This window comes from Bacillus rossius, chromosome 15 (assembly GCF_032445375.1).
Source record: "Bacillus rossius redtenbacheri isolate Brsri chromosome 15, Brsri_v3, whole genome shotgun sequence".
NCBI lineage: Eukaryota > Metazoa > Arthropoda > Insecta > Phasmatodea > Bacillidae > Bacillus > Bacillus rossius.
Window position 1 is genome coordinate 19,085,636 of NC_086342.1, and position 14,883 is coordinate 19,100,518.

The 14,883-nt window shown below is 38.2% G+C and overlaps 1 protein-coding gene across 2 annotated transcripts in view; it reads left to right on the forward strand.

Annotated features, from left to right (window-relative positions):
- Nucleotides 1-14,254, forward strand: part of LOC134539256 (uncharacterized) — a 115,873-nt gene extending 101,619 nt beyond the window's left edge. For both annotated transcript variants that reach the window (XM_063381075.1, XM_063381074.1), the window contains exons 5-6: nucleotides 312-465; nucleotides 13,204-14,254. In XM_063381075.1, the coding sequence (XP_063237145.1) occupies nucleotides 312-465; nucleotides 13,204-13,316 (267 nt within the window). In that variant the 3' untranslated portion in view covers nucleotides 13,317-14,254. The remainder of the gene's footprint in view (nucleotides 1-311; nucleotides 466-13,203) is intronic.
- Nucleotides 14,255-14,883: the final 629 nt, after the last annotated feature.

Sequence of the window (14,883 nt, forward strand, 5' to 3'; positions counted from 1 at the left end):
TGGGTTAAGTATTCGCTAACAATTTCACGCTAAATGCATGCTAGTAGGCCTATCATGTAGGACAAGAAACGGCCAAGATTGTGTAATGGAATTAACACCTGCATTATCTTAGTGAAGATGTGAAAAATAACCGAAGAACATTTCACCATGATCAAGCCCAAAACACCTTCGTATTGAAAGTCGGACACGTTACCACATGATCAAACACGCCCAACATTGTGATCATTCACTAATAGCAATCAATATGAGAATTTAGGATCCATGTTAAATGAAGCTGATGATGATGGGCTTCACGCAATGTCCTGTTGCAGAACAAGCCTCGCTGGTTCATGCCGTGGCTGCTGGTCTACACGGCTTCCTTCCTGTTCTACCTGGGCGTGTTCGGCGGTGCGTCTTTGGCCATGTACCTGGGCGGCCAAGCGCCCACCAGCTTCGAGGTGCTGCTGCGCTGCGTCATATCGGCATGTGAGTGCCTGGACAATCCCTTTTTCTTGATCATCCCTTCCCTCTCCTTTCTCTGTTTACACTTTCTCCTGATTATCCCTTCCCTGTCCTTGCCCTCTTCACACTCCCTCTCCAACTACCATTCCCCATCGTTGCTCTCTTGTCGCTTACTCCTTAATATCCCTTCCCTCTCTTCAACTTACCTCTCCTCAAACTCTTCACACTCACATTTGGATATCCCTTCCTTCTACACACTCTCTTCACACTCCCTCTCGAACTACCATTTCCCATCCTTATTATCTTTACGCTTACTCCTTAATATCCCTTCCCTCTCTTCATGATCTCTCTTTAATGTAACTTACCTCTCCTCAAACTCTTCACACTCACATATGACTGACTTTCCATTTCTTCTCGTCGCTCGCATAACACTCCCTCTTCACAGACTCTTCATGCTCCCTCTTGAACATCTCTTCCCTCTTATAACTCTCTTCATGCTCCCTCTTGAATATCTCTTCCCTCTTCTCAAACTCTTCCCACTCCCAATTTTAATAACCCTTCCTTCTCCATACTCTCTTAACGCTCACTCTTGAATCTATTTTTCTCATCAAAACTATTTTCACATATTTGTTAAAAAAAATTTCACTATTCTCACACTTAATCTGAAATGTTCCTTTCCTTAACCATACGACATTTATAACACTTCCTCAACACTGTCACAAATCTTAATAGCAAGTTTTTTTAAAAATATATTCTATGTTTCTAATTACTAACCCCTCCCACTCATACCAACTCTAATATTACTACTCATGAATATATTTTTCACGCTGATTTTATTCCTTTTTTTATTTTAGCACAATTATATAATCTAATGAGTATAATATATAAAATATTGTTTTGTTTATAAGTTTTATTGATATATTAGAAATTAAAAGAACGCTTATTTTTTAGGGGTTTTAATGCGCAGCTTTAATTACATTATAAAATGCATAGACATTCCATAAATTTTACTTAAAATAAGTTGATCTGAAACACAAAAGCCAAAGCATTAGCAATGATCCAAGCCCTAAAATTCCCGCAAAATCATCGGTGCATTGATATTTAGAAGAAGTACTTCTGTGAAACATTGTAAGGCGACCGTTTATCATTCACCTGCGCGACTTTCAGTGCAGTGACACACAATTTCTGTGACGACAAATATCTGTTATACTATTCAGCATGCTTGAATCTACAAATTCTCCAGAAATCATCTTCGGACAAATTTCTATTTTTTGAATACCCGTTCCCTCTCCTCAAACTCTTCACACTCATATTTGAACATTCCCTTCTTTTTCCTGACTCTCTTCACACTCCGTCTTGAATATACTTTCCTTCAACAAATGTTTTTCAAAATGCCTGTTAAATTACTTTCTTACTCCTCAATACCCTAAAACTTACTCTTAAATAATCCTTTCCTTTAATTATACTCTCTTAATAATACTTTCTCATTTCAAACTAATATTTTATTGGCTGAGGGTAGCAGGCACTAGACATAAATCATTTGACCGAATTTCAGATAAACTTAACTCGCGGCCTATTGCATGTTCGGTCTAGTGCATTTTCGTTTAGTGCATTTTAGTTTAGTGCTTTTCGGTAAAATGCCTGTTGCCAAAGTGAAGACACATTCACAGTGAAATAAATTTTAAATTTTTCGGTCAAGTGCCTTTCGGTCTAGTGCCTGTTCGGTCTAGTGCCTTTCGTTCTAGCGTCTTTCGGTCTAGTGACTTTCGGTTAATTGCCTGTTGGCAAAGTTGTCATATTCCCAGTGAGATAAATTTTCATAGTTTTCGATCTCAAGTACCTTAAAGTAAACCACGTGTTGCCAAAGCTAAGAAAAATTCCCATTTGAAGTAAATTTTCAAGTTTTTTTGTCTAGTGCCATTCGGCCAAACGACTTTCGGTCTAGTGCCTTTCGGCTAAACGACTTTTGGTCTAGGGCCTTTTGGCTAACCACTTTCGATCTAGTGCCTTTCGGATGAACGACTTTCGGTGTATGACCTTATGACTAAAAGTATTTCGGTCTAGTGCCTTCGTCTAAACGACTTTCGGTCTAGTGCCTTTCGGCTATATGACTTTCGGTCTAGGGCCTTTTGGCTAAACGACTTATTCGGTTTAGTGATTTTCGTCCCACTGACGCGTCCCCCAATTTGGTCTTTTTTCGAGCGGCAGTAAGAAACGGCAGCAAGACAATGGTTCCCTCCCAACCTTCCTCCTCCCACGGCGGCCCAGGTGAGGGGCGTGGTCTCTTCCGGTGGGCGGCAAGGTTAATTGGTCCAGGCGCGCCACGGGAGTCCAGCCTCGTGTTGCCCCTCCCCTCCCCCGCCCTGAATCCCCCTTACACGTACACGTCGTGCCACTTTTGTGCGCTCGTACTTCTTCACTGTCCTCCGCCATAGAAGTCTCTACGTCTTTCCACCCCCACCCTCTTGAAAAGTTACTCTTGCGAGAAAGGACGACACTCCTATTCTTCTTCTTCTCCCCAGGCAACTCACCTCGTGCTCTTAGAACTGTATAAGGTGAGTCAGAATTTAGCCGTCCTACTACTTCATCTGGAGGGTTATTAAAAAATAATAATATTTGTCCAAAATTTTTACCGAGTCATTCGAAGTTAGAAATGTTCAACTTTTCTGAATTTTTAATACTAGAAAAATACTTAACAACGAAACACTGAGAGTATGAATGGTTCTTTACACTAACACATTTTTTAAAAACTACCGCAAAACTAGTGTTTGGCAAGAATTAAAACTCCTCAATATTTGTTACTTATAATTATTTCAAACTAGCTACGGAACCCGATTTACACGGGTAAATAAAGTTTTATGTATACATTTTAGGTTAAAAAATCTAATTTTTAAGGCCAAATAAGAAAAAAAATATGTTTAAAATTCCAATATTTTGAATATACATGTTTATAAAAGGGTTTTTATGATTCTCTTACAAAAAAAATATTCACACGTGCGATTCTGGACAAAGCAGTTATTTCAAAATATTTTCTTTTTCAATATATCACAAAATAAACAAATTTGTAATACGAAATATATAAGTAGAATTGAGATACTAAAACTAAAACCTAACCAATAACACGAATGAAGCTTTAAAAAATCTGAAGTTAAATAAAATGAATCCGTACACAAATCACACGTACAAAATCAAAGTCCAAAACGAAAATGTAAAATTTACACACATATAACAAATCATAAAAATATTCAAGTAGACTTGAGATACTGCAACTTTTGGTATAGTAGTTACATTTTTCAGGAATAAATATCCTGTGCTATTTCAGGACGTACACATATCGAATACACTAAAATGCAAAAAATAAATATATAAAATTTGGTTCAGAAATTGCAGAGTTAGGTTTTTTTATATTCCACAGGAACTATACAGATTGTCACCATGAAAAATACCATTCGTCATATTCCACAACCTAAAGTTACTATATATCAAATATCATGAATATCCGTTTTGCTGTGATGAAGCTGAGAGGTAACAAACATACATACACACACAAAATGTCGCTTTTATAATATTTTTAGGATAGTTTTACAACAGCAAACAATTTTGCGATTGTATTAGAAAGTCATTCAGTGAAACTATTTATAGACGCTAAGTGTTCCATCTTAAACACTTTCTCCGTTATTTGCAATATATTAGTAGTTCAGCTCCAACTTCAGAGGTGTTTTCCAGCTTTTGAAAGCAATTTAGACCATAAATCGTTTATAAATGGTTTCAACTTATTTTATCATAATGAATCTGTAGAAAAAAAATTTTCTGTCTAGTTCTGACTCACACTATATAATGAGTTTCTGCTGGTCTTTGAAATCAACCCTTTGAAGATGGGAAAAAAAATTTCACTGCCCATAAACTATAAATGAATAAATGCGTTCATTGTCTGCACACAGGCAGTTAAACTGTAGGCGCATAAGGAAAAGCAGGCTATGTTTTTAACTGATGGTCACTTAAATCGCTTTCTTTCTTTGGGATGTGTTTGAGTGCGTGCGATGTGTTACTAAGGAATGTGTTGGAAGACATGTTGCGCATTTATGTAAATAACTGTGAGCGACGCATAGATGCTTGCCACTAGGCTTAGTCATATAACAGGATGGTTGTCGAGGAGTTGCCAACAAATTTACATACAAAAAACTGTATCACAACAAAATAGTGTTTGCTGTTATTCTTTGGTATGAATACTTACCCGGGCATAGATGATTTGTGTTGTCCTAGTAGTTACAATAGTAGATAAGTTATTTGTAAACCGATCCCTGAATAGCCTTTCAGTATTAACTGCACACATAATAAGCATGATAAAACAAAATAAAGTCCACATATTGAATATTCAATCATCATTTCCTTCCATGTTCAAAAAACTATTCTTGAATGAAACATCAAATAAAATATAAAATTATGTGCCAATTTTTCGTAAGAAATACTAAGTACTATCTCGAAAAACGTATTTGATATATGCGAAAATAACCATAGCCATGTGTTGTACAAATTAACATTATCTTTCTTGTACAGTAACAAACTATTTCTTGGCTATTGGTTTCCAAAGGAATCTTTTGTAAAAGTACATAAATGTTTGTTCTGTGTACGTCGTTTGGAGCATAACATCTTAAATGAATGACGAAAAAAATAATAAACTATTCAGAAAACAAATATACAGTGATTTTTTTTTATCAGACCGCACAGTAGAGAATCCCAATTACGTGAAAAAAGCTCAAAAGAGATGTTCGAAAAATGTTTCTGTCAACTTCCACACAAATGTCCATCCGTCACCGTAACCAAAAGGCTGTGCGTTTGAAAGCACTTGAAATTCGCCAAACTATTCCGTCAGTATTGGGAATAGCATCCACGTTTATCTTATGCATTTGCCTCTAGATGATGTGAGGAATAAGCCCTATGAGTAGAGATCCGGAAAATTCGCGGGTTCATTTCGTGTTATGCTAAAATTCAAATAATTATACCTTAGTGCTGCTTCTGACATTGGTTCACTGTTAATTTGGAGGACTGAGGGCCAATTAGAGACCCTCACTCATAGAAGTATCGAATCACAGGCCACCCAGTCGAGACGTCTCACAAGTCAGCAGCCAATGAACAGTTGGCATTTGCCCGAGTGTGTAGAGGATATTGGAGTCTATCCTGGAGGTCATTGAACCCGCAAATTTTCCGGGTCTCTGCCTATGAGTAGGGACCGGAAAAATTCGCGGGTTCAGTGACCTGTAGGATGAACTCCATAGTTCTACGTACACTCTGTCAAATGCCACTCACTCATTGGCTGCTGTCTTGTGAGACGTTCCAGCGTAGCAGCCTGTGATTCGATAAAGCTTTGGTTGGGTGATTTTCCTTGGCCCAGAGTCATCCAGGTGAGTTGTGAACCAATAGCAGAGGCAGCACTGAGGTATAATGATTTGTCTTTTAGCCTATCGCGAAATGAATTCGCGAACTTTTGCGGTCTCTACCTATGAGTAGGGTTGGAATAATTCGCGGCTTCAATCCAGGTTAGACTCCAAGAACCTCTGAATTCTCTGACCAACATCACATGTTCACTGTATGCTGACCTGTGAGGTGTGCAGCTGGCTCACGTGTGATTCGAGACTTCTTTGATGGAGGGCCTCCAATTGACCCACAGTACTCCTGCAACAGAACAAAAGTATAATTTTCAGAGTGTGAGCATATCATTAAACTAATCCACGAGCGAATTTATCCGGTCTCTACCTACGAGTGGTGGTAACGCATCGTAAATAAACCTTTATTTGACGTAGGCAGACAGGTGTACAACTAGTTGGAATTAATTATATCTTAGAACTAAGTTTCGTCAATAAATTAACTTATTGTATGTTTTTCATTTCATTCGCTTTAAAAACAATTTCTTTAAAGAAGTTAAAGTTATTATTTTTGAATAGATTAAAAATATACCTGTAGGTTTGAATTGATTTTTATTCATTAAAAATTTTTTTGTAAAATTTAATTATAAAAATTACTTAAGTGAGTTTCTAAACATATTCAAAGCAGCGTTATAGAATAAAAAGAAATTAAAAAAATGAGTCGAACACATTAGTCTGACACATTGTCACCGCATAGTTTAAAAGTCTTGAAATTTTTAACATTATCAGGAGTTCGCAACTGCTGTAAAATTGTGCATTCCAGGTTGTACATTGGGCATTTATAACTTTAGTTAAAAAAAATAACGTGGAATTACGTTTCAATTTTTTATTTACTCACGAAGAGCAACTATCATGATCGTTAATCAAAACAGTCTATGCATGACAGCGTGTAGCCTATAGAAAATCCTTCAAATAAAGTATTTCAATTTAGGCACCGGTATTCACCCGGTTCACTTCGTTTCATAAATATTATCATTGCGTTTATTCTTTTGCAGCTACCTAATTCTAACTTCTGTCCGGATTGCGTGTGGTTGCAACATGTGAGATTTGGTATGTTCTTATTGGTTTCTCGTTCCCCAGGGAATGCCAATTTGACCCTGATCCATTGGCAATGCCATTCTCATCTATAACCTCTAAACGCAAGGCTCTCAACTGGCACGCAGTTTTATGGTCATGCATAGGACATCTACGAGATTTCAGCTTTAAACGTAACATTAAATGCAATGAAGTGAAAGCTGTAAAGAGCTGTCAAGAATCTGTACCGTGTGTTTAATGATAAAAAAAAATTCTGAAAACACAAATTTTATACATTATCACTAGAGACCTGTAAAATTAGCGGATTCATTTCGCGATAGGATAGAGTCCAAATACTTTTGACATTATTTTGCTTCAGTGATTGGGCAACAGTTTTACCTGAAGGACTCTGGGCCAATGAAAAATCTTTAACAGAAGAATTGGCGAATCACGATCATTCCAGTCAACAGGTGTTACGAGTCGGTAACCAATCAGCAGATGTAATTTGCACAAGTGCATAGAGTATCATGGAGTCTATCCTTTAGGGATTTGAAATCGCGAATTTTATAGGTCTCTAATTATCACTCTTCTTTAAAAAAAATTGTTTGAAAATGAGGCAACAGGACTACTCCTCCGTCATTAATTTCAACTTTTATGTTTTTCGTGAACATACCTCGCTCGGGTATCTCAAGTAGTTTTCAAATCGCGTGGTTTTATTCTGAAGCTCTCCACACCGTATTTGTGCCCGTGTGTGGGCGGGAAACTAAGCGTGGATTTTGCAAGACTCAACTGACGCAACTGTAAACAAACGACCGGCGGATATAAGATTGAGGGATAACATGAAAAAAAGTAGCGAAAAAAAAATGCGGCTTTACCACAACCACGAAGGCCAAATTGCATAGTCGTGACTTGAGGCAACGGGAAAGTGCAGGTTCATCAGATGGACTAACACAGTTTTGTGGCTGGATTTTATTTGCCTGACTGTACAGAGCCAGTCTTGAATGAGCCACCTGGCTGGATGCACGAGATGTAAAAGGGGATGACTACCTAGCACAAAAACTTCTCGGCACGCCCAAATACAGGATGTCCCTAAAATAATGTCGTAGTTTCAATGGTATATTATAACTGTTAAATTTAGACTATTACAATAAATCATACATCGAATTGTGGTAAACCAACATTTTTTTAACTTAAAATTGTTCAATATGTTTGCCTATAGTCATACAGCATACATACAACGTTAAGTCCGATTCTTAACAAGTACCGAGTATTGGAAGCAATAGCCTCTTCAACTCTGTGTCTCAACTGGTAAATCATTAGTAGAGTCCCGGAAATTTCGCGGATTCCTCTGGCCTCAGGATAGAATTCAAAGTTATAGGTGTGCTCGACCCATGTTTACTTTCCCATTGGTTGATTTCTTAGCGAGAACATTTTAATCCTTGTTATTTGACACTACCTGATTCGCTTACTTCTCTCCTAGCTGGACATCGTTGGCTCACGGTCGTAGAGGGGCGTGTCCAAACAACTGCGGTCCAATCATGAACACAGTGCGACAGTGTGGAGGTTTGCATTCTAGCTTGCGACTAAATGAATCTGCGAAATTTCCGTGACTCTAATCATTAGGTAGCGGCGGAACGTAGACACGATCTTTTATAAACCCTCATAGGAAACAAAATCACATGGCGTTATGTCAGGTGTATGTAGAGGCCAGTGATAAAATAACATTGTCGTCTCAACCATTACGACCGATTCAACGGTATGGGTTCTTCGACGTTCAACCACTGCCGTACAAAGAGATTCTGATGGGGAGTGTCTCCATCCAGTTGCCAAATAAAGTTTACACGTTCACCTACTAATCGGGGAAAGAGCTATTTATTTAACACAGGTGGTGCTGCAAACGATAAAACAACAAAGCAGTATTGCACATGCGCTTATGTGAACTGTTTGAGTTACTCTTTAACTACACGCATTTGACACTATTTGACGACGCTTACAGATTACACTAATAAAATGTATAACTGGGACATTCTTTTATGTACATACTGTATTTACCTTCGTGTTACTTGGGTGCCCGAGCAGTCCTTAAGTTTATCGAAGTTCACCGCCATCTCAGGAAATGTGTCGAGGTCGGAGAAGCCTAAGATGTACATCAAGTTCTGTCCCTGTCCGAACACGCCCGAATATTCACCTTCGGCCAACCTTGGGATTTGTTTGATTTTCGCGCAGGAAAAATTAATCCAAATATTAAAAGTGGTCGGTTAGGTTAGCTACATTAAAATACTTTAAAACACTATGGACGGTTAGTTAGGTTAGTATAGCTACGTTAAAATAAAAAGAGAAATATAAATATGTATAAATAAACCCGAGGTTGGCCGAAGGTGAATATTCGGGCGTGTTCGGGCAGGGACAGAACTTGATGTACATCTTAGGTTTCCCGTCGAGGTCGTCTTTCATGCGAAAGCGGACTATGCGTCTAAGTTCACAACCTCCCGCATGGTAGACTCTTTTATCCACTGTCAAAATCTTCATCCAGACCATCCTCTGTATCCTGTACACTCCTACGCAATATATTCATGAACTGGCATTCCGCATGTCTGTGCCCAGGGTTTTCTCCGGTCTGTGCAAGTTTAACCTGGGCCCAACTTAGCATGGTTTTGAGCTAGTTTTAAGATAGAGGATTTAATCGTGGCGTCAATCGCTTCCGTGGCTGGCCAATCCCCGAACGAAGCACACGATGCATGTCGTTGCTGTTACTGCAAAAGGTCGTATGTCAAAAATTGGCATTTTTAAATTTTTGGCTGTTTGTGTATTTCGGAAGGCAACCTATCTTGTGGCAAAAAGTCGTTTGTCAATAACTGTAAAGTAAGAAGCATAATTCTAAGAATACTACCAATTTCATAACATAATATGATAACCCTGATGAATGAAACAGTTTTTTTTATCTCCTGAAAAGTGAGACATTTTGACATACGACCTTTTGCAGTAACAGCGACAATGTGACTCTTCCCCGCATACCTTATCCCAGAATAGCTAGACGTTTAGGCTTCGGCCTGAGACGCACCTAGATTCCTCCCTACCTGGACCCCTTCTACAAATGAACTTAGTTTTTGGATAGGTAAGAAAAATTGTCTTTGATTCAGACTTCAGTGATGTAGATTTTAGATAACTTTAAGGCTAAATATAAAATTGCTTTAACATAGTGTGGACAGTTGGTTAGGTTAGCTACAGCAAATACTGAGAAATATTGTGAACAGTTCGTCAGATTAGGTTAGCTACATTACAGATATTATAAAATATGTAGGGCCATTTATTACGTTTATTTAGCTACATTTTGAATAGGCAAATTCCTATCAGCAGTATTCGTAATGTAACTTACCTAACCTAACCAACCGTCCACACCATTGAAAGGTTTTTTTATGTGTCGGTAACTTAACTTAATCCATTCTGATAATACCACAAATGTTTAATATTTATACCTAACCTAACCTAACCATTCGTTTAATTTATAAACTACTAACTTTTTGGATATTTATTTTCAGAAAAGTGGCCTCCCATTTGAACCATCTATTTCTTAACCAATAAAAATAAAACCTTCTGCCAAACACAGCACATATGCTATAGATTGAATTTAAAGTTCAACTTCTAGACGATTTAATTTAAGGTAAACAGAGAGAGAGAAAAAACCGCGACAGGTTCTGATTTTAATATCCCTGTCCTTACTGCAACAAGCAGATTTCAAGCACATGAAGGACGCATAAAAAAAATAAAGCCCAAGTTAAAACAGATGTGCCGAAAAAGCGTTTGTGCTTCGTATTTAATCATGATATTCACACCAGTTCACAAGTGCTGACATTCGAAATGTAGCCGAAGATAAAGTTCTATGCCACCTCAAAAAAAAAATTGTCCGGAGGCTTTGTTGCAAGTGGTATCTAAAAATTGGGAATTGCCATCTGGCGAGGGCTAATTCCCCCCACCCTCCCCTTAAGAGTGGCAGCTCAAAGAGAAGCACCCTCTGGAAGCACGTACCAGACAAGAGCTTAGCGCCCACTTTGCTTTAAGATTACCCCCGCGAAACCTTGCGGCCTCGAGCGACTCGCTGGAACAATCAGCGAGTTCTTAATGGCACGAATAATTACACCCGAGACTGTTTTTTCGCGTAATGGCGAGCTACTTCACGTTCGCCTGAGCGACGGATTGCGCAAAAAAAAAAAAAAAATTACACTTGTTGCGAAATTGGCAAACTTTTAGAATGCAATTTAAAAGTGAGGTTAAGGCTGGCGTAGGTACCTAACTATAGCCTACTTCTCGATTTCTTCAATCTCCATGTCACATGCAAATGATTATTGATTAGATTTTTTTTTTCATTTCTGCTCTGGAATCATTATTTGATTACGGTCAATTCGCGGTACAATTAAGGCTTTATAATCCCTGACGTTATTGATCTCATTCGGTTTCTAATTGCATTCAAATCTCTAATCATATTTCAATCACTAGAACAAAAAAAAATAAAGTATGTACTTCCAGAAACAAATCAGAATTTTTTTTAATATCCAAAAATCGTCGGTTAAGAAGCAAACGATAATATTGTTATTTTTGTAAATCATGTGAATGTTTAAGTAATTTTTGGAATTTAAAAATCACAAGAATTTTTTAAAAGGAAAACCTTTTCTTAAAGTAATTAGCCAATAACTTCCGTTGTGATTAATAATTCATGAGAATAAGTGTATTTGCAAGTGATTTATGACACACTCATCTTCAAGGTGCAGGAGCGTAATATTTACATTAATTTTATGTAGAACTAAAATAAGTTATAACCCACCACAATATATAACTGTTTTCTATTCCTAACGTTGCCTTTAAAGTTTAAGGGCCCCGAGAAATATTTTTTGGCTCCTCTATACTTATAGACCCCAAAAATATTATTTCAGTTCTTCAAAACGAAAATTTGTGCATTATCAATAAAAATGAAAATTTAAAGTCACATTAACATTTTTTATTATGTACTTTAAATTTCGTTTAGTGTAAATGGTTGTAGTATTTATTTGAAACTTTCAGCGCTGTTGAAAATTCTATGAATGTTCGTGAAAGTACTCAAAAGTGGAGTTGCTAGGTTTACATGAGAAGAAAGTTAAAATACATATTTTTTTTAGTAAAAGAATACTATATTCTGTATCTGTAAGTATCACATTTGGTCATTACTCACTCTTATCAATTTATATTTCACACCGTTCACATCTGCAAAGAGCGAAGTGTTGCAACGGTAAAACACTTGAGTCGCAAGCAATCCTAAGCTTCGGGGCTACAATACTGGTTCCGTCACCTGATGGGGACGTGGCTCTAGACCGTAAGGCACTTGACTGAAAGTCCCTAGACCAAAATCCGTTTAGCTGAAGGTCACTAAATCCAAAGGCACTAGAACGAATATCGATTTGTCAAAAGGCACTAGACCGAAAGGCACTAGACTGAAAGTCGTTCAGCCGAAAGAAACTAGACCGAAAAGTACTGGACCGAAAGTGGTTTTGCCAAAAAGCACTTGACCAAAGGGCACTAGACGGAAAGTCGTTTAGCTAAAGGTAACTAGACCGAAAAGCACTGGACCGAAAGTCGTTTTGCCAATAGGCCATAGACCGAAGGGCACTAGACTAAAAGTCGTTTAGCCGAAAGACATTACACCGAAAAGCACTGGACCGAAAGTCGTTTAGCCAAAAGCCACTAGTCCAAAAGGCACTAAACCGAAAGTTGTTTAGCCGAAAGACACTAGTATAACCACCATATTACCTATCAAACGAAACTGCTCCGATAAAAGCATAAAAATATACTTGACCCCACCTTTGAACTTTCGTCCAATAATAGTTGATACTACAAATTTTCCCTTTAGCTTTGTGATACCGTAGGTCGCGTAATCCGCCACAGTTGGCATCACCGTGCTCACCAACATTTGCGTTCCATTTAACGAAACGACTCCCGCCAAAGGTGTCGTCACACATTGATGGGGACCGGAAAAATTCGCGGGTTCAATGACCGCCAGGATGAACTCCACAAATCTGTGTATACTCGGTCAAACGTCACCCACTCATTGGCCGCTGTCGTTCGAGACGTCCCAAAGTAGTAGTAGCGCTGTGATTCGTTACAGATTTGGTTGAGTGTTTCTTACCGGCCCCAGAGTCCTGAAGATGAGATGTGAGCCAAATGGCAGAAAGCAGCATTGGTGCATACCTGACTGTTTTGAATTTTTGGCATATCGCGAATTGAATCCGCGATTTTTTCATGTCTCCACACGTTGGAAAAAGAAATAATAATCCTGGGTTGTTTGTGACGTGCGCAGTTCTGAACGTGTACTTCCTGCTGACGTGCTTCTGCGTGATGCCGCGCATGGACGAGACCAAGGACAGCGGGGACCCGAGGTGCTACTACGACTGCATGCTGGACACGGCGTGAGGAGACCAGGGGCATCGCCAACTCCGCACTCCCCGACACGAGCACCAGCCACGGGGGTCTTCCTGATGATCTCAACACTTCCTGACACCTAGGGCCGTATTCCAAGACACAAAAATAAGGGTTTAGGTGTTGAATATGCAATACCTGTACCCTAACCATATTCCAAGTGCAAGATAGGACACGGCCAGTCCCTCATTTTTAGTTCACTAATTTTTGGTGTCCTATCTGTTTCCGATTTGATCCATAACTGTATATATATATATATTTTTTTCTTTTTAATGAACTTTAACGGAACTTTTACTATTACAACTTCCCCCCCCCCCCCTTTATTTCTTAAAAAAAAAACAGCAAACATAAATACGGCCAAAAATTCATCGTTTATTCTTGTACAACCAAAATTAAATATATTATTTCACATTATAATTCCATAGTTTTAAAAAAATCAGCTAAAATTACGATGAATTCCACGAAGTACAACTGTTTATAGCCTCGCACAAGTCCTCGTTTATTAAAACGGCTGCCGATCTGATACCTTACAGGGGTTCAGTTATTTGGATTATGACCCGAGTGTTAGGGTACGGCAGTTGCCCAACAAGGCAGTGCATATTCGCTACCTTACTCAAACGTCTTGGAATACCGCCCCTAGAGGCCAGAAATCACACGCCTCTTGACCTGTTTCGTTTCCTCATCGTGACTAGAGAAACTGTGTTGCTAGTTGAAACACAAGTTGGTGAACTCTGCGTAAAGTACTTCATTCAGGCTCTTACCGAGTTGATGGTCAAGCCACCAAAATTTTACACTTAAAAAAAAAATAAGACAACGCCGAAATGTGGCTGTTAAAACCGCAGCAAAGGGTGTTTTTTTCTTGTGACTTGTGTTTATTATGATAAAAATTTCTGTAAATATTAAATAAAAAATTATTTATTTTGAATGCCAAACTGTGGTTTGATTTAATTATTGTTTAAAAGAGTTTTTTTTAAAAAAACACTGTGAAGAATTAAAATGTTTGTTAAGTGGTTATAAACATTTGCTTATTATTTTGCATCTAACTAATCACTAAAATTTCCAATAATCCACCTTCCACAAACATATAAAGTTGTTTTTGAAATAAATAAATAAATTTCGGGCCGTTAAGGGGGGGGGGGGGGGGTGTTCGGGTGTAGAGGATAGTACACGGACACTTGAAATATTTATGTACCTGGCATTTCAGCTGCATTGCACTGTATTTATTTTTATAGTAAAACACTGCTGAAGACCGTTGTTAAAACAAAGATAAAGACAGGGTAAAAGAGTTTCTACACAATAATATTCTGCACAGTACTAAGTCTGACCGATGTTTGTGGCAATAGGGAATGCGGCGTACGGAGGCTAACCGTAAAGACATTATTTGAATACGGAAGACCAAGATTCATTGACATCTGATTAGTCCAGAACATATCCGAAGTTTTGATGCTTACCCGTACAGCTTCGCATGCTCGCTCGGGTAACTTCGTTGTGTGGACGGAAAAAAAACACCACAATTTTACGAGTTTTCCTATATTTTCCTGATTTTTTAAAAAAATTTTGA